Below are 19,861 nucleotides of genomic sequence, written 5' to 3'. Positions count from 1 at the left end.
AAAACAAAAAAACTGCCAACAGCCCAAACACTCATGGACATGAGAATGGATCAGAAAATATATCATCATTCGATGGAATACTATCTAGCCATGAAAATAAATAAGCTATAACTTCATGAAAGAATCCCATAAACACAATGTTGAATGGATGAAGCAAATCGCAATTTAATGTATAGAGTGTGGTTTCACTTCATAGAAATCCAAAAACTCTCCAGACTAAACAGCGTATTGACCAGGAACATGTGCCTCTGTGGTAAAACTGTACAAGCCAGAGAATGAAGAACACAAAATTCAGGATGATGATTATTTAAAGGGGTGAGGAGGACGGGTGGGATTTGAAGGGAGCACGCGGGAGAGGAGGGTGAAAAGTACTGAAACGTTGGAAACACTGTCTTTGTTAAGTTAGGTGCTGGGTCCAAGGGTTTTATTTGTATTATTACTCTGACCCCATCCATGCATTATATACACTCCTATGTATATAAAAAATATTTCAACTTGGAAAAAAACTTAAGAGAATCTAAGTGGGGGGCTGCTGCTTGCTCAGTGGAGGAGGCCCAGCAGCTGGCAGCCTGCCCAGCTCTGAGCAGCCCCTCTGATGCCAATGCCCAGGGAAAAGGGTAGGGGCACAGACTCCGCTTGGCCTAGAGAAAGGATATGTGACTTAGAGAGCACAGGTCTGAAGTCAGGGGGACAAATTCAGATCCCATCTTTGCCTTTGACCGACTGCATGACTCTGGGCAACTAATTAAAATTCTCTGAGATCAAATGGCTGGCATCTGTAAAATGAGCATAAACTAAGCCTCTAGGCTTTTATTACTGAAGCCTCAGCACCCGGCATCTTGTTTGACAGAGAGTGAGTGATAAATACACATCAAAAACCAAATCTTATCATAAAAAAAAACATCAGATAAATTCCAACAGCAGGCCATCCTACAAAATACCTGACCAGTAACTCACTCCTCAAAACTGCCAAGGTCAACGAAAAAAAAGAAAAGTCACAAAAGGACAAATACTGTACAATTCCACTTCTATGAGGAACCTAGGATAGTCGAATTCCTAGAGAAAGTGGAGGCTATCAAGGCCTGGGGGAAGATCCTGAGCAATGGAACGTCCCACACTCCTGGGAAGTGAAAACTGGCACCACCTCGGAAAACCCTTTGGTGGTAAAGCTCAGCATGTGCATCATCTATGACCCCGACATCCCCTTTCTAGGTCTATGTCTAACAGCAATCGGTGTGTTCACCAAAAGACATAAACAACAACGTTCAGCCCGGCCGCGGGGGCTCCGTGGTTGAGCATCGACCTATGAACCAGGAGGTCACGGTTCGACTCCTGGTCAGGGCACATGGCCGGGTTGCAGGCTCGATCCCCGATCGTGCAGGAGGCAGCCGAGCAATGATTCTCTCTCATCACTGATGTTTCTATCTCTCCCTCTCCCTTCCTCTCTGAAATCAATAAAAATACCTTTTTTTAAAAAAGAACTTTCAGAGCAGCATTCTTTTTATTTTTTATTTTTTAGCAGCATTCTTCATAATAGCCTCAAACTGGACATAAGCCGTCAACAATAGGTAAGTGGTGGTATATTCACACAATGACACACTATTCAGCAATGCAAATGAGCAAGTTACTGCTATGCAGTAATGTGGATGGATGTCACGTTATAGAACATAACCTGCCTAGAGTATAAAGTCAGACGGAAAAACAATATAAATCATGTGGCCAACTTAGAGTTCAGAAACAGGTAAAACTGGTGTGCAAGCGAGACTTGCGTGCGGTTTTTCATAGCAGCAGCATTCGTGATAGCCCAGAGGTGGAGACGACCCAACGTCCATCAGCTGATGGATGGATGAAGAAACGTGCTATGGCAATACAATGGAAGGTTACTCAGCCATATAGAGGAATGAAGTTCTGATACGTGCTACCATGTGAATGAACCCTGAGAACATCATGATGCGTAAAAGATGTCAGGCACCAAAGGCCACATCCTGTCCGATTCCATCCGTCTGAAATATCCACAACAGGCAAGTCCATAGAAACAAAAAGCAGACTGCTGGTTGCCGGGGACCGAGGAGAAGGGGGATGGGGAGTGACTGCGAATGGGATGGGTTCCCTTTGCAGTGATGAAAATATTCTGCAGCCGGGTCATGGTTACGGTTGCACAACACTGTGCGCGTCCTCAATGCCACTGAACTGTACGCTTTCAGACGCTTAAAATGAATTTTATGTGACATGTATTTTAGCATGATAAAGGCAAAAATATAAAACTAATTGGTGGTGTTGTCAGGACAGGGGTTACCCTGGAGTGTGGAGAGGGGTGAGTGGCTGGGAGGAGCACGGGGCTTCTGGGGTGCTGGTAATACTCCCTTTCTTTGTCCACCTGGTGGCGGTTTCATGAGTGAGTTCATTTTGTAAAGATTCGCTGAACTAGGAGAGACAAGTATAGACAATTCTTACAGCGAGTTTTGCTACACAGTGCAGCTGTGAGAGTGGATGGGAGCTAGAGGGGGAAGTGAAATCTAGAGAGGGTTGTCTTTAGATGGGAGGAGTGATAGTGGTTTTCATGCACATGACAATGATCAGGTGGAGAGGGGGAAACAGACAATGAAGAAGTAGGAGAGAACTGCTTGCGTGGTCCTTGAGTGAGGGAGAGGTGACGAGATGCCATGCGTGGGGGGGAAGCTGCAGTTCATCCATCCACAGTAACAAGCAGGCAGCTGATCACATGGGTGTCAGTGCTGCTGGGCGGGTGGGTGGACAGTGGTTAGTCTGTGGAAGTTTGCTCCTGGTTTAGTACCAGGCTTCCTGTTCCGTTTCCCAGTGAGCAATCTGAGATCCAGGGAGAAGAGAGGAGCGGAGCCTAGGTCTTCCCGACTCCAGGGGCACGACCCCGAGCTGCCCAGGAGCCTCGAGTCCACCTCTGCACTGCACAAAAGAGCACTTTCCGTTCTTTACCCTGAAACAGCTTCTCAAGCTTTCGGGAGTAGCTCCCTAGGCTTCTAAGGATTCTGGGAGTTGATGAGCAAGTCTGTCCCACCTCACTGATAACGCCTTTCACATAAAGGTCTTTAATTACGTCCCTCCTCAGCCTCCATCTTCCCAGGCTGAAGAATCCTCACTGGGGAGCCTGCCCTGATGGTAAAAGCCCTTCCTCACTCCACCGTCTGGCTCTTTTCCAGCTCTATTGCGTCTTTCTTGGAATGCAGAGGCCATAGCAGCACAAACCACAGTGGCTTCCATTTTGAAAAGCGTTCTGCAGGGACAAGGGCCCCATTTATATATTCAAACTGATGGTCCCCAAGGCTGCGTCTTGCCCAAGGTCACAGAGTAACAACAATAGAGCCCAGCAGAGGAGAATTCCAACTGCCACGATCTCTGCCCCCACCCAACGGCCTGCCTGCGCGCAGGGCTCCAGATGGGCACACGCATCAGGCAGGGCACATTCCGCAGCAAGAGGCAGGGGAACAGTCACGTCAAACCGGCTTAAACCAACAAGGGGGTTGGCTGAGTTAAATAACTGGAGGTCCCCACGCAGGCAGGCTTCCAGGTTGGCAGGCAGGAGTCCAATGATGTCATCATGGTCCCCATTTCATTGTCTTGCCATCCACAGAAGCGGTAGTGCAGGGGTGGGGAACCTCTTCCCTGCCCAGGGCCACTTGGATATGTATAACATCATTCAAGGGCCATGAAAATCATTACCTTAAAAATTATCCTGCTATATCTGGTCAAACATTTAATTAACTCACCCTTAGTGCCTTGGCAGGGCCAAACCAAATGATTTCTCAAGCCTTAGATGGCCCAAGGGCCAGACGTTCCCCACCCCTGCTGTGGTGGGTTGAACGGCAGCCTCAAAAAAGATATGTTTCCCTCCTAACCCTCAGAACCTGTGAATGTGGCCTTATTTGGAAAAAGAGTCTTTGTAGATGCAATTAAGTTAAGGATCTGGAGATGAGATCATCCTGACTGCCCCGGATGAGCCCTAAACCCAATGACAAGTATCCTTCTGAGAGAGAGAAGGTGGACGTGGAAAGGAGAGGCTGTGGAGACAGGCAGTGACTCGTGTGAGCAGCCACAAGGTAAGGTCGGCCGGGAGTCACCAGAAGCTGAAGTAGTCAAGGCACGGACTCCCCCCCACCCCCGCCTCGGGAGGGAGCAGAGCCTGGCTGATAATAGGATTTTGCACTTCTAGACTTCGGAACTGTGAGAAAACAACTGTTGTCTTAAGTTGATGGTAATTTGTTAGGCAGACCCAGGAGACTAACACAGAGGACAAGACATACAATTATTCAGGTCGCCTTAGGCTTGAACCTCATGCCCTGCCTGTGCGTCCAGGCCAGGGTTAGCTTTCCCCAAGGTCCACCAGCTGCACAAGAGGCGGAGAGGCTCCCCGAGTGTCCACAGCAGACACCTGACTGGAAAGGTCCCATAGCCCGAGCATCCGCTGAGAGAGAGCAAAGGAAAGACGAAGGCTGCCCTAAAGGTGTGACCTGCACATGTTCAAGGTGCAGGGCTAACACCGCCCAGGGGCGTCCTCCAAACCCTGGAAACACAGTTGAACTGGAAGATGAAGCACCTTCCTCTTAAAACAGCGGGTGTGGAAGTGTTCATGGATCGTAAAGATCACTCTGACTGAAGAAACCATTCCATCCACCTGGCTGCCCAAGCCAGGACGGACCTCAAGGTCACCCAGACTCTTTCTCTCACCCTTCCCTCACAGGCAATCTGCCCCCACTCCTGTCAGCTCTCCCTTCTATAAATAGTTCCAGCTCCCTCCATCTCCATAGCTATAATGCCAGTTTAGGTCACCAGCCTCTCTTATTACAACCCTCAACTGGCCTCCCTGGCCTCGGTCTCAGCCTCCTCCCACCACTCTCCACCAGGAACTGGGCGGATCTTCTAAAAATGTCACATTCCTGCCAAAACCTCCTCAAACCTCTTCATCGCTTCCAAGGCCCCTTGCTTACCTGACTTCACCCCTCACCTTGAACCTCGTCAGTTCCCCAAATATACAAATCCTGTCACATGAGGAGAGGAGGGGCTGGGGGCGCTTTGCAAGAGGCAGGGGAAGTAGCTCGCTTGTGAATAGGATTTGCTTCTGACTCTATAGATGAATTTTCTCAGAAAAAGTTACTATGAGATCTGGGGTCAGGGCTGTCATTGTGACCACTCAGTGTGTACCCGAGTCTGACACATAGTAAGTGCTTAATAGACGCTTGCTGACTTCCACCAAAGTGTGCGTACGTCCAAAGGAAAGTAAATGCATTGTGTTGTACCTCTGCCAGGTGATATGTTAGGTGACTTTTCTTATGAAGTAAGGCTTCTCTGCCTGGAATATCCTCCCCCACCTCTTGCCTGGCCAAGTCCTCCAGGACGCAGCTTTGAGCTTGTCTCCTTTGAGGGATTTCCTTGGCCTCCCACCCCTTCTTTGGGGTTCCCATGGCACCCCGAGCTTGTGTAGTTCTCCTGCGGTGCTCCGCACGTGTGCCATCACCTCCCCACTAACAGGAACCAGGTCCTCCACCTCTCCCTCCTGAGTACACAGTACACAGCAGATATTCAGAAACAAACTGATGAATCAAGATCAAAGCTACACTGGCCCAGCCGGCACAGCTCAGTGCTTGAACGTCGAACTATGAACGAGGAGACTGCAGTTTGATTCCCAGTCAGGGCACATGCCCGGGTTGCAGGCTCGATTCCCAGTATGGGGGGCATGAGGGGGCAGCCGATCAATAATCCTCTATCATCATTGATGTTTCTGTCTCTTCCCACCTCCCCCTTCCTCTCTGAAATCAATAAAAATATACTTTTTAAAAGCTATACTGGATTCCCTTACTTTTTCTGAAACAAAATTCATCCTAGACTTTTGCTAAATCTAGATCTCTCCCACCCCAATAGAGCAAACCTGCAAGCCCAAAAGCTTCAGTCAGATGACCTGGGTCACATCTGTGTGAACTTTGGCCAATTATCTTACTTCCCTGGGCCTCAATTTCTCTTTCTGTAAAATGAGAATTAGAAGCCTTATTTCATAAGAAAAGTCACCTAACATATCACCTGGCAGAGGTGCAACACAATGCATTTACTTTCCTTTGGACGTACGCACACTTTGGTGGAAGTCAGCAAGCGTCTATTAAGCACTGACTATGTGTCAGACTCTGGGGTACACACTGAGTGGTCACAATGACAGCCCTGACCCCAGATCTCATAGTAACCTTTTCTGAGAAAATTCATCTATAGAGTCAGAAGCAAATCCTATTCACAAGTGTGCCAACCGGCAGGAAGTCCACTAACAAGAAGGTCACCCTGAGCCAGCTCTACTTCTCCTGGAGTGCCCCCCCGCCCCCACCCCCCCGCACCCCGCCCCCTGCCCCAGCTCATGCAAAAGAGAGCAGAATCACTAGGTCTTTACTGCCACCTGCTGGAGGAACAGAAGAAGGCCACAGGCCGCAGCCAGAAATTCAGATGCCTGCCTGGAGTTGCCAAACATATGGCGCTAACTTCTATCTGCCACATTTGTTCACTAGCTAACGAGAAGCTGTCAGAGGAAATTGCTTTTGAAATCGAAATCACCTCAACAGCACCTGTAATGGTCAGAAAGTGGAAGCAGGCCTCCTGGGGAAGTTAACTCAAAGGGAGGCCAGACAACCCCGTACGGTGGAGAGAAATGTCACCTTCTGAAACCACGGTTGTGTTTTACCTCCCAGGACATCATCGAGCACAAGTCCTGCTAGAGTTCTCCAAACCCTGGTGCCCTGGAACCCCACTGAACTGCCCTCCTGCCCACAAACACCTGCACAATCTCGCTCAGTCCCTCAGTCCCGCAACAGCTCGGTGGACACGGCCGGAAGCAGGGAGGCCATTCTTTCCAAAGGCCTTGGCTGTGCAGCCAGACTCACTAAGTCAACAAAGCAGGAGCCAGCCCTGCCGCTTGCCTTCCTGTTACACCCTCCAACTTCTTCTCCCTGGCCTGCCACACTCACACACGTGTTCTCTCTCTCCTCTCTCCCTCTCTCTCTCCTCCCACCCCCCCCCCCCCACACACACACACACACAGTCCTCCAGCTCCAGCATCCTCGGCTATTTGGGTGGGAATCTGTTCTGGGAAGACTGGGAAGCAGAAGCCAGACGGGCTGCAGCCAGGGTTGGGTTTGTTTTTGTTTTCCCTCTTCTCCATGTTCCAACCACTCTGTGAGAAGTTGGGCCCCAGAAAGCAAACTCTGGGACGCCAAGGGCGGCAGTGCCAAGGCATTTCCTTCGCCAGTGAGTGTGCTTCTGGCACTGGAAGACGGGCTCAGTGCCCGCGGCACCGCGGGGCCTGGCTGAGTCCAGCCACTTGCTCCTGGACATGGAGACAGTGAGTGGTCTCCGCAGACCCTACACTCAACCCACCAGCCACGCTAGCGTCTGAGAGCGAAGTCTGAAGAAGTGCTGCCCACCAGACCCACCTCGGGTCTCACGGTGACCAAGCTACCCCCACCATCAACAGCACCAAGCGAATTGGGGGGGAGGGGGGTAAAAAGGTTTGTTCCCCACAATTTCCCAAAGGGAAGAAAGTCCTAACAGACAGAAACATGCTACAGCCATCAAAAACACACAAAACTGCCCACAGGAACTTGAATGGCAATTCTGCCACAGAACAAAAACTGCAAGTTTTTTGTCCAGATAGAAAAGCAAAAGAAAAAATCAGCAACCATGATGATACTTAAAACACACCATCGTTACCTAGCTGATCTGTCCCCTGGCCCCGGCAGGAACTGGTTCCCATCCTTGCTTGATAACGGGGCATCTCTTCTACCTTGGAGGTTCAAGAAACAGAAGTGTGTTTCCCTCTGACCATCCTAGTTCCTGACCCCACACTTCCATCCAGGCGGCCTTCGGGGTTCTCCTCGCTTCCGCATGCAGAGCCAAGGCAGGTGGGGTGGACACCAGTTCGCCCAGTGTCCATCTTCAGGGTCTGCCAGGCTCTCTGCAGGCTCAGGGCTTGGGCATCTTTTGCGAGACGGTCCCGACTGCCTGGAAGCTCCAACTTCTATCCGTCTTAGGACTCCACCCCCAGGGACACACCAGGAAGCAGGGCTCACACTGGTTCTGCTCTTAGCATCCCCAGGTGTCTCCTTCTTCAAATCTTTCTTCTCCTACCGGGTTTTGTGTGTTTGTTTGGGGGGGGGGGGGAGGATGGGGAGTTGACCTGGGGAACTTTCTTTCCCTCCAAATGTCTTCAAGACACATAATCTGATGGCATAAAACTCATTGCTTCCTTATTTAAAATATATATATATATATATATTTTTTTAAACAAAAGCTAGAAAGACTTCTTAACTGTTTTCGACCCTGTCGCTTGCCTCCACGAATGCAATGAGCAGAGGGCCCCAGCCACACTGGATAAACACATTTTTAATCTTTTACAGTCACCCAAGATTTTTGCTGTGGTCTGTTGTGACCTCCTGGTTCACAGGTCGATGCTCAACCACTGAGCCACGCTGGCTAGGCTACACACACTCTATTTTGTAGAGAACAATCCACTTGGTCATTGAATAAAGGCTTTCAGATTAAAGCACGGTTGCAAAGCTCACTGCTTCCAGACATTTCTTCCTCTTCTATTCCTACACAATTTTCAAAAATAATAACTTAATAGAAAAGGAATCCTAAATAAATCCCAGTCAGATGTAACAGAGACTTCTTAAAGGTTCTTCAAATACTTTATTCATCACCGGCCTGGGATGTTCAACCGAAAATATGAGGGTGTGCCAAAGTAGGCTTATAGTTCTTCGTACGGAAAATACAATAATTAATAATACAGGAATAAACTCTGTGTTTCGAGTCCTCACCACTGTAAACCTACTTTTGCTCACCCCGTGCAGCAAGGCAAATGGTGCACCATTACTGCAGGTTTGTGCCAGCAGTTACCGAACAGTGTCCTGCTGGGCTCCATCCATGTCCTGAAACAGGGATGCTGAGGAGTAAGACGTGGCCCTACGTGCAGAGCTCTTGCCCTGAAGAGGGAGGCAGACGCTTAAACCGTGACAGCAGCAGAGTGGGAAGGCGAGTGGGATGCCTGTCAGAGAGCAGGGAAGACCAGGCAGAGGAGGCAGCTCTATGGATGACTAACATCTTGCCTTTATTTTAAATACCTCCTTGCAAAATCTGTATTAAAATAACAAAAATATAAAAGCAAACTGCCTCCACCTCCACCATTTAACCAAATTGTTTCATCTGTCCGTATCTGCAACATTATCAGAGTTCTACGATCTGTATTTTCATTTATCATGTCATTAATATTTTCCCATTTCACCGCCTTTTCTCCTTACTCCTACCTTACCCCCTTCAGATAACCAATGTTCACAGCCTGGGCAATTATTTTTCTATATATTTCTCTATGCTTGATTAATCCTACTGGGGACACTAGAACAATAGCGATATCAGAATAATTGACTAACCTCCCCCCTCTCCCACCTTTTCTTGTTCTCCTGACATACTCAATGTTCAGCCATAAAAGCCCTTGTTTTTATTATTTTATTATTTTTTAATCTTCACTCAAGGATATATTTCCACTTATTCTTAGAGATGGGTGAAGGCAGAGAGAGAGAGAAAACATTGATCAGTTTCCTCTCACATATGCCCTGACAGATCGAACACACAACCTAGGCATGTGCCTTGACCAAGAATCGAACCACCTTTTGGTGTACGGGACGACACTACAACCAACGGAGCCACCCAGTCAGGGTTGCTTTTATTTTTAACTCTTAAAAGAATAGTTTCCTAGGTCCTTGCTCCAGTAGACCCCACTTCCCTCCCACTTGCTTTGCTGAAAATAACCAGGAAGAGAAACCACAAAGACTCATTTCTAAAAAGGAAGAGAGTTCTAGACCCACTTCTGCTCCGTGGACCAGCAGCAGCAGCTTGTGCACACTCTCTGCCGTTACTTACGCACGGGCGATTTTCAGACTATTTTCTTCCCTCCCTCTTCTCCTCACCGCGTGACTCCTGCTTTTTTACTGTTTCAGTTTACACATGGGCCAAAGGAACCCATCAATAACACAACCTTTCCATTTAGCAATTCTATCAGTTTCTCAAGGTCACCTTGTCACGCCAGACATCCTCCTATTCACACCCGTCTCGCCAGCTCGGCACTGGGAGGAGAGCAGAGTGGGGACAGGGTCTGCGATGGTCCCTTCAGCAAGGCCAGTGGGAGGAACGCTTCGTCTCCCTGGGACAGCCTTGGCCGTGAGTCCCCTCAGTCAAAACCACTGCCTTTCCTCATAAGGTCCTGCTCTGTTCGTACTTTGTGGCGCCTCTGAAAAAAATAGGTGAAATGGTTGAATGTTCATTTGACTGCTGTGGAGTGGACTCAGACTTCAGATCTGAAACTTTTTCTTGATTCAGCTTCAGTAGGAAGGCAGGGAGGTGAGAAGCAATCCCTCAGCCTGCCAAAAAGGCAAAGGTGCCTTAGTCCCATGCATCGCGGACCGGCCATGGCATGGCCCAGGCCCCGCCCCTGGGCTCTCACACACACAGGGCCACCCAGAGAACAGGCTTCCCGTCACGTCACCCGTGGGGTTAGGTCCCAGCTCCGCCAGTTCCTGCTTGTGTGATAATGACGAGGTCAACATTTTGAGTCTTATTTTCTTCATCTCTAAAAGGAAGTGAATTTTTTTTTTTAAATAGTGACTTCGTTTAGTAATTGTAAGCAATGAACATGACATGGAAAACAATTTTAAAATCCTTTAGGCCAATTGAGGGTTATACAAGTGCTGGTTTAATTTGCCATTTAATTTTCCAGCCTACAGAAAGTCCTTGTTGACTAAGTAAATGGTCAATTTTCCATCAGGAGGAAAAGAAATCAGCCACAAAGTCACCAATGTTTCTTGGATTCCAATCCCTGGCCAATGTGCCAGATCTACAGAAGCAAACCTGAAAGAGTATTTTCTTTCACAGAGCAGTTTTAAGGCTCCAAGTACTCCCATCCTTAAATGGGGTTTTACATGAAGGAATAAGACTTTTCTCAGAAGTATCTAATTAAATGGGGGGTTGCGAGGGGCGAAAAGTAGACAAAAGCACATTGATTTTTTTTTTCTACCTTTATTTATAAAGAACACAACTCCTCCTCCTAACGCAGAAACAAACACACATCTAAAGAGGTAACACATTCATGAAAAACAACAACAACAGAACGAGGGGGCAGTGGGACCTTATTTAACACCAGTCTGTGTGCCTGGCTCAGGAATCACTGGGAATGTCTCCTCAGATATGACATCTCACCTCAAAGAAAAGAAGAAAGACCTTCATCTTGAAGACCCATGTACTTGGCAGGCAAAAAGCTGTACCCTCAGTCTTCAGCGTCATCGAACTGTCCAGTTTCAAAGACCATCTTGGAATAATGGGGTATCAGTGGAGGTGGATGATGCCAACTGGGGTCATAGATCATGTCTCCTTGCGGGGCACAGCACACCCAAGGTTTGACCTCTTGAGAAATGCAGCCCTGGATGTCATCAGCATCTGCAGGAATTTTTAAAAGACAGATTAAAGCAGTGGTTCCCAACTGCTTTTGGCCATGCCCCACCTAAGCATCTCTTAAAATCCTGATGCCCGCCTCCCCAGGACATATAATTCTTATCATTCAAAAAGTGAACGCCTATTCACATGGAGGAGGCCTAAAAGGTCATTAACTTGGTATAAAAAGGCTTCCCAAGAACATGGCATCCATGAAAGAGAAAAATAAAAGAACAAAAGGACAGTTGAAGAACTGAGGAAAAAATCACTAAGTTGTTAAAAATAATAATAATATGAAGTGATATGAAAAAAAGCAAATAAAGTTTCAAAAAACTGAAATGCATAAATGTCAAAATATGTATTTCTATACTGTATAGGAGGCCCCCTATAACCATAAGAAATGAAAAAAAATTCACATTAATAACTCATTCTCGAATTGCCCCCCTGTGGGGCATGTGCCCCATTTTGGGAACCACCGGATTAAAGGAAGAAGGGAAGGAAAAAAGAATAGCCAAGAAATGTCTAGGAGAACCATACTTGCACTCTGTTTAAACACACACACACAGTCCTCCTTTCCTGAGGAATTGCAAGCATGTTCTTTCTGAGGCAACCCATGGTTGTGCTGTTCAGCTAAGAGTTCTTGACAGTGCCGAGGAAGCAAATGGATAAGGCACTTCTGTCTGCAGCTGCTCAGTACATACTAGGATATTTGGAGAGAGTAACATTGTTTCAATGTTAAAGGTAAATGACCATTATGGAATCAAATGTAAAATTTGCATGTGTGTGGGGTTTTTTCCCAATATGAAAAAGAAGCTGTCACAGAAACTGTAGATCTGTAACAGGTTATCAGGCTAAGCTAGCCAATGTGAGTCCCTCTTCCAAACTCTGCCTGCCTTTAAGGGTAATCTGGTAGGAGGGTCTCAAACCCTGGCCTAGGACCCCAGACACTCCACACCTACCATACGGATTCCCTTGATCCGATTTCAACTCCAAGTCCCAGTCCTCACTAAAAAGATCAGCAGCCTGTTCCCTAGGCAGGCGGCTGGACACCCCTTCTGGCAGCTCCCAGGTATTCAGTTCCCCATCAGAATCTTCATCCTCCATAGCAAAGCCTTCCTCTTCAGAATGGGTGCCCTCATCACCGGCAGGACCACCATTAGGGATGCTCTGTGCTCCACTGGCTAAGAAATCAACAAAAGGAAGGTCTTAAAACAACCAGCAAACCAGAGCACCTACTCCTGTGCTTGGAAATTTTTGGCAGACTTACTAAGAAGGCAGCAGTAAAACAAGTGTGCAGAGTTCTTTAGCCACCTGAGCACTTAAAAAAAAAAAAAAAAAAAAAGAAAATGTTCTATTGACATTTTTAGAAGTAGGGCTGATCAATTATTTACAATAGGATGTTTTGCCTTAAACCAGGCCATTAATTGCCTGGTCTGGCAATTCACACAGGGAATCGGGCACAATTTACATTGTAGGTAACTTACATGTCATTAAAACAAATGATCAACTTTCACAATACAGGTGCGAATTGAGTTTTTGCTCCTCTATTCCTCGTCCCTTCATCCTCAAAGAGCATGTGAGAAGTGAGCACAGGACAAGCGGGATGAGAATAAAGGCTGACAGCAGGGCAGAACCCATCTGGTCACAATGGACCGCCACCACGTCTCCTCCCCCCAACATTGAGAGGGCTGGAAGGTACATTTTCAAAAGGTCTCAACATAATGGAGGGACGTTTGGGAAGGATAATGAACCTCCAAGCATATAGGGCTATGGTGATGCCCGGTCAGAGCTAGCAAATGAATCAGCCGATTAACACTGCACAATAATGACAGCTATAAGCAATAAAGTCGTACTTTCAGGTTATGGGCTCTGAAGGTAAAGTGCCTGAGTCCAAATCCCAGTTCTGCCAATTACCAAATGTGTTACTGAGCTGAAATGTACTCAACTGATTCCCTCAATAGCTTAAATATAGAATTAACATACAACCCACTCCTCAATGGATACCCAAAAGAATTAAAAACAGGTGTTCAAACAAAACTTGTACAAAAATGTTCACAGCAGGACTACTCACAATCACCAAGAGGTGGAAACCACCCGAATGCCTATCAACTGATGAATGGGTAAGCAAAATTGGGTTTATACAAATGAGGGGATTTATTCAGCCATCAAAAGGAATGAAGTATAGGCATACTTCATTTTATGGCATTTTGCTTTATTGCACTTCACAGATGTGGTGTGTTTTGTAATAAATTGAAGGCAAAACCCTCTATCAGCACAAAGATTACAACTAGCTTTATTGCAAGAGTAGCTTTATTGCCATGGTCTGGAACTAAACCTGTAACGTCTCCGAAGTATGCCTGTCCAAGGTATACAGGCTACGTGAATTAATCTTGAAAATATTATGCTGAAAGAAGCCAGACAGAAAAGGCCACATAGCGGATGATTCATTTGCATGCAACTCACATCTGCCTGCTGAGCAGAGGTCAATCCAGAGACAGAAAGCAGACTAGTGGTCGCCAAGGGCACAAGGAAGGGGAGGCTGGGGAGTGGCTCCTCACTGGATACATTCCTTTTGGGGTGATGAAAATGTTCTGGAACTAAATAGCGGTGGTGGTCACATAACACTGTGACTGTGCCGAATGCCACTGAGCTGCATGCTTCAAATTTGTTAAATAGTAAATTTTATGTTGTGTCTTTTACCAGAACCAATTTTTTTTTTTTTTACTCTGTGCCTCAGTTTCCTCACCTGCAAAATGGAGATATGATTGTTGTGAGAGTTTTTAAAAACAAAAAAAGGAGCTCACCCTGCATGGCTCAGTGGTGGAGCGTTGACCTACGAACCAGGAGGTCGAGGTTCGATTCCTGGTCAGAGTACGTACCCTGATTGCGGGCTTGATCCCAAATGGGGGGGCGCACAGGAGGCAGCCATCCATGATTCTCCCTCATCATTCATGTTTCTATCTTTCTCCCTCTCCCTTCATCTCTGAAATCAGTAAAAACATATTGAAAGTGGAAACAATTTTACCTCCAAAGCCTATATTCTTCCTGCTTCCCTAAGCTGTCTTTCTCAGTAGAAGGGACGGGTTTGGACACAAGTTCAGAACTTCCCTTAAGAAAGCTTGAGTAGGGCTTCCAAACAGGGCACTATGGAAACACCCGCAGAAAAAAGGTGACGTGGCAGCCAAGAGGAGGACCGGCTGGAAGGAGAAGGTAAACAAGACAGAGCGACTGTCCTGTCGCTCCCCCAGTCTCTCCCAACGTTCGCCCCAGCCTCTGCCGTCTACTTGCCTAGTCGATCCGTGGCTTTCTCAGTCTCTCTCGCCTGACCGGAGTGGTCATGCGGGGCAAAGCCAGCCTGCCAGGAGAAGAAACAATTATTCAGGACTTGGACACCTGGGGCATCCCGTTGTCAGCTTTCTCTCAGCTGAAACCCCCCATCCCTCCTCCCCTTTGTGTGGGGGGCTGAGACTCTGCAACCCCCACTTCTGCTCTGCCTGGTTAGACTCAGCAAGGATGGAGGGGGAAGAGCTTTGCGCCTCCTTACTCCTGAGGCATCATTCCAGCGACACTTCAACCTGGAAGCAGGAGCAACCTTCCTATAGCGGCCTAGGAACCCAGCTTACAGCTTGCCAACACTCGCAAAGCCAGCCTCATCACCCTGCCCTACCTACAGAGGTCTGACTCCCAGGCCCTCAGGACCCTCCAAGCTAAGAGACACCCCCACCCCCACCCCCACCCCCCGCCGCCCTAACTGGGGCCACGCCCCCTCCTCTAAGGCTGGAATTCCAGCTCTGCAAAGTCTCTCCTCTGAGCTTGTACATTTTAACCATTCCAACCTCATCCCTTTGTTCCCTCAGCCAGAGGGCTGGTAGCTGTTTCCTGCAGCTTCCACCACCATGTTCATTTTTAACTTTTTGGTTACTTTAACAACTTCTTATCTAGTTTACATATGTTGATTTCAGAGAGAGAGCAAGAGATAGATAGAAACATCAATGATGAGAGAGAATCATTGATCAGCTGCCTCATACACACCCCCTACTGGGGACTGAGCCCGCAACCCAGGCATGTGCCCTGACCGGGACTTGAAACGTGACCTCCTGGTTCATAGGTCAACACTCAACTACTGAGTCACACAGGCTGGGCAGCTAACAACTTTTTCTATCAAATTCTTTCTCCTGACTGATACACGGGTGCAATGCTGAGGGAAATCTTTCCCCACAGCCAACCACATGCCTCTCTGCTCTCACCACTCAAAAGTTCCTGAAGTCTTGCCCTGGCCAGACGGCTGTTGATTGGAGCAAAATTGCATACATCAAAAGGCTGAGGGTGGGCCCGGCTGGTGTGGCTCAGTGGTTGGGCTTCAACTTATAAACCAGGAGGTCACAGTTCGATTCCTGGCCAGGGCACATGCCCGGGTTGCAGGCTTGATCCCCAGTAGAGGGTGCACAGTAGGAAGGAGATCATGATTCTCTCTCATCATTGATGTTACTATCCCTCTCTCCCTCTCCCTTCCTCTCTCTGAAATCAATAAAAAAACATTTTAAACAGGGTTGTAGGTTTGATTCCCATCAGGGCACATACCTTGGTTGTAGGTTCAGTCCCAGTTTGGGGCGTACCAGAGGCAATGGATCAATGTTTCTCTCTCGCATCAACATTTCTTCTTTCTTCCCCCCTCCCCCACCTTCCTCTCTCTCTAAAATCAATAAAAACATACCCTTGGTGAGGATTTTTAAAAAGTTCCTAAAGTCCTACCACCTCTAAAACCTCTTTCTCACTGGAACAAGAAACGTGAAGCCTGCTGAAGACCTCATTTCAATCCCAGTTCTGCCATTCATTCAGTGTGAACACTCTGCCTGGGTTTCCTTCTCTGGAAACTGAGGGTGATGGTTCTGACCCTGCCAGGGACTTATAATGACCTAACATTTATGAAAACACCTAGCATAGCAGGAATGTAACATTTGTTGACTCTAAGCCCAACCTTCTTTGCCCTTGGCACCTGCCCCACGTAGCTCACGATCTAGTCACACCTGGATTTAAAGCATCAATTCCACCTCCTGTGGTCAGTGACAACCCTTGGTCACCAGTATGGGCCAGCTGGTGGGACCTCTCACTTCGACCACTGCCCTGACTCCATAGCTGCCTCCCCATTCACCCACCCTGCCCACCATACGCTATTAATCACTCCTCTCCTCAAAAATCTTCAACTCGCCCTAGCCAGTTTGGCTCACTGAATAGAGCATCCGCCTGCAGACTGAAGGGTCCTGGGTTCGAGTCCAGTCAAGGGCACGCTCCTCAGTAGCAGGCTCCTCCCTTGGCTGGACCCTGGTCAGGGCTTATGCAGGAGGCAACCAATCGATGTGTCTCTCTCACATCGATATTTCTGTCCTTCCCTCTCTCTTCCACTCTCTAAAAATCAATGGAAAAAATCAATGGGTGAGGATTAAAAAAATAATCTTCAACTCCACAAGGGAAGCATAACATTACCCATGGCATTCACAACCCTCCCTCAGCCCCTCAACCTGTTGGGCATAGTTCTCTCCCAGCTCTGCGACCCAGGCTCACAGGGGTCTGCCCTGCATTTCGGCGCCTCCCCTCACCTTGGAGAGGAAGCGCACAGCCCTTGCTGCTATGCCCTGACAAAATTAATCTCATCCCACCTGCACTCTAAAGTAATTTTCTTTGTAAGTCTTAACACTACATTTTTCTTACTTTGGTTACGTACTACCTTTCATGCTTAAACACGCCATGCCATTCCTCCAACCAATTAATAAATGTGTCTATCGTGTCGGGCACCATGCTAGACGCCAGGCTTAACAGCAGTTAACAAGGTTTCTATCCTCCAGGAGGTCGCCATCTCGCAGAGGTTACTGACTGCAAACAAGGGCAGGTTGTGGCTGTAATAACGGCCTTGGGAAAACCAGGAGCTGTCGCGCGCGCCAATGGAAACAAGTTTCTGGAAACCCTGCGTCAAAACAAGCCTTTGCTTTTCGTTGAATAGGAGAGCGAGCGCATGAGACATCACCTGGTGCTGTCGGCGGAGCATCCCCACCAGTGGACGCAGGTCCTTCGGGAAAAGTCTCTTCCCCTCGCCACCCTCACCTGGCCCCGGGCAGGCCCCGCCACCCTCACCTGGCCCCGCGCAGGCCCCGCCACCCTCACCTGGCCCCGCGCAGGCCCCGCCACCCTCACCTGGCCCCGCGCAGGCCCCGCCACCCTCACCTGGCCACCTGCGGGCCCCGCCACCCTCACCTGGCCCCGCGCAGGCCCCGCCACCCTCACCTGGCCCCGCGCAGGCCCCGCCAACCTCACCTGGCCCCCGCGCAGGCCCCGCCACCCTCACCTGGCCCCCTGCGGGCCCCGCCACCCTCACCTGGCCCCGCGCAGGCCCCGCCACCCTCACCTGGCCCCCGCGCAGGCCCCGCCACCCTCACCTGGCCCCGCGCAGGCCCCGCCACCCTCACCTGGCCCCCGCGCAGGCCCCGCCACCCTCACCTGGCCCCGCGCAGGCCCCGCCACCCTCACCTGGCCCCCTGCGGGCCCCGTCACCCTCATCTGGCCCCCTGCGGGCCCCGTCACCCTCATCTGGCCTCCGTGCAGGCCCTCCACGGCCGCCCCCAGCTCTCGGCCATCAGCATCACCTCCCATGTAGCGAGGACGCGGGGGCGACTAGGAGACCGAGGCCTTGCTTCCCCGCCCCGCGCGCCCACCCAGGCATTCGGGGTGCCTCCAGCCCCGCACGCCCACCCACGCATTGGGGTGTCTCCAGCCCCGCGGCCCGCCGGCCCGGCCGTTTCCACCTCGAGCGCGCGCTCAACGTTCGCGCGGCGGCCCGAGGCGCTTCCCCCGCTCCGCGGCCCCGCAGCTCCCGCCCCGGACGCAGGTGGTGGCCGCGCCCGGCCCGGCGCCGCGCTCACCTCGGGGCTGGGGGGCGACTCCCGCGCGCTCGCCAGCGGCAGACCCCGAGGCGGCTCCGCGGCCCCCAGCGCCAGGGCCCGGGCGGTCTGAGGGTCCATGCCCGGCGGCCCGCGGCTCCGCGCCCTGGACGCCGCGCGGCCACGTGACGCGCCAGCCTGGCTGCGAGCCCGAGGATACGCCGCGGAGGGCCAATCAGCCGGGGGTGCCCCGGCCGAGGGGGCGGGACCCGGGGTCACGAGGGACCCGGGGGCGGGGCGGGGCGGCGCGGGGCGGCGCGGGAGGGGCGGGGCGCGCCCGGGGCGAAAGCCCACCTACCCGCCCCAAGTCTGACTTTGGAAGCTCGGCCCATGGGGGTCCCAGGACTGAGTCTGGAATATCAAGGGTCATCCCTACCAGCTTCCCAACCTCCCATCCCTGCCACCCGGGTCCACTCGGCAACTGTAGCTCCAACCGCATTTCACTTCTGATCTTACAGACTTCTCGGAGCTCAGGCTGGATTCGGCTGTCACTCGCCTACAGATGGGGGAGTCCACTGAGCAGCCCTGTGGTGATTCTCCACCTTGAGTTAATGACAGTTAAAGTTAGGCCATTAGAAACCGGGACAAATGATAAAAACAAACTCCGACAATGCACTGGACACAGCCTATGGGCTACGGCAGTCACAGTAACCCTAAACATTCAGGGCTGACCCTAGTCTAACCTGAGAGCAGCTCTTTTTAACGCTCCGGCCTGGCCCTGCACACCCCGAAGGCTGCAGAAGATAGGCAAGGTCAGCCTTCAGTGCTCTTCCCCACCCACACTGCTAAACTCTAACAGACCAATCCCGTTAACATCTAGGTGGCAGGAAAGCTATAAACTGGGATTCCTTCCTTACCAGGACACCTAATCAATCTTTGAGAGATCAGAGAGCCCATTCCCTCATCTCCTTCAAAGGAGGTACTGTTTGTAAACTGCGCAAGGCATTTCAATTAGTGTAACAGCTGATATGTATTTTTCTTTCCCACAGGGAAGAGAATGTGGCAGATTAATATGTACTCTGTTCTGACCCATGACTCAGTTTCCTCAAATCTAACTGGATTTATTTACCTCAACTCTATCCCAAAGAACCTGCTGTGATGGTGGGAATGAAAAAGTTCTATTATCCATGCTGTCCAATATGGTAAACATATGGCTATTAAGCACTTGAAATGTTGCCAGTGTGAGAAACTGAATTAAATTTAATAAATTTAAAGTGCCAATAAATAAATAAATAAATTTAAAGTGCCATCTGTAGCTAGAAACTACCATATCTAACAGTACAACTCCAAGTGAACTAGCTAAATGCATTTCCATAACCTGCAATGGTGAGAACCAGACATAGGGCTATAATAACCCCGGGGAAACCACCTTCATAGCCTTGCTATAAGAAGCCAACCACCACCCTCTTACATGCAACATATATCTCTTTCCTAAAATAAAACTG

At 49.6% G+C, this 19,861-nt stretch overlaps 1 protein-coding gene across 7 annotated transcripts in view; it reads right to left on the bottom strand.

The window, feature by feature from the left end:
- Positions 1 to 18,574, bottom strand: part of COPRS (coordinator of PRMT5 and differentiation stimulator) — a 29,759-nt gene extending 11,185 nt beyond the window's left edge. The window contains exons 1-8 of one of the 7 annotated variants that reach the window (XR_004972864.1): positions 18,399 to 18,574; positions 14,773 to 14,839; positions 12,752 to 12,802; positions 12,444 to 12,665; positions 11,254 to 11,490; positions 10,544 to 10,627; positions 10,075 to 10,288; positions 8,652 to 9,138 (exon numbers count right to left, since the gene is read on the bottom strand). Coding sequence is in view for 3 of the 7 variants with exons in the window: in XM_036340593.1 (XP_036196486.1) it covers positions 11,321 to 11,490; positions 12,444 to 12,665; positions 12,752 to 12,802; positions 14,773 to 14,839; positions 18,399 to 18,497 (609 nt within the window). In the remaining 4 variants the exon portion in view is untranslated. Of the gene's footprint in view, positions 1 to 8,651; positions 10,289 to 10,543; positions 10,628 to 11,053; positions 11,491 to 12,443; positions 12,666 to 12,751; positions 12,803 to 12,968; positions 14,244 to 14,772; positions 14,840 to 18,398 lie in introns of those variants that run through there. The other 6 variants (XR_004972865.1, XR_004972862.1, XR_004972863.1 and 3 more) reach the window with 6 other exon arrangements.
- Between the last annotated feature and the right edge of the window lie 1,287 nt (positions 18,575 to 19,861).

This window comes from Myotis myotis, unplaced genomic scaffold, assembly GCF_014108235.1.
Source record: "Myotis myotis isolate mMyoMyo1 unplaced genomic scaffold, mMyoMyo1.p scaffold_m19_p_17, whole genome shotgun sequence".
NCBI lineage: Eukaryota > Metazoa > Chordata > Mammalia > Chiroptera > Vespertilionidae > Myotis > Myotis myotis.
This window is presented reverse-complemented; position numbering and strand designations above follow the sequence as displayed.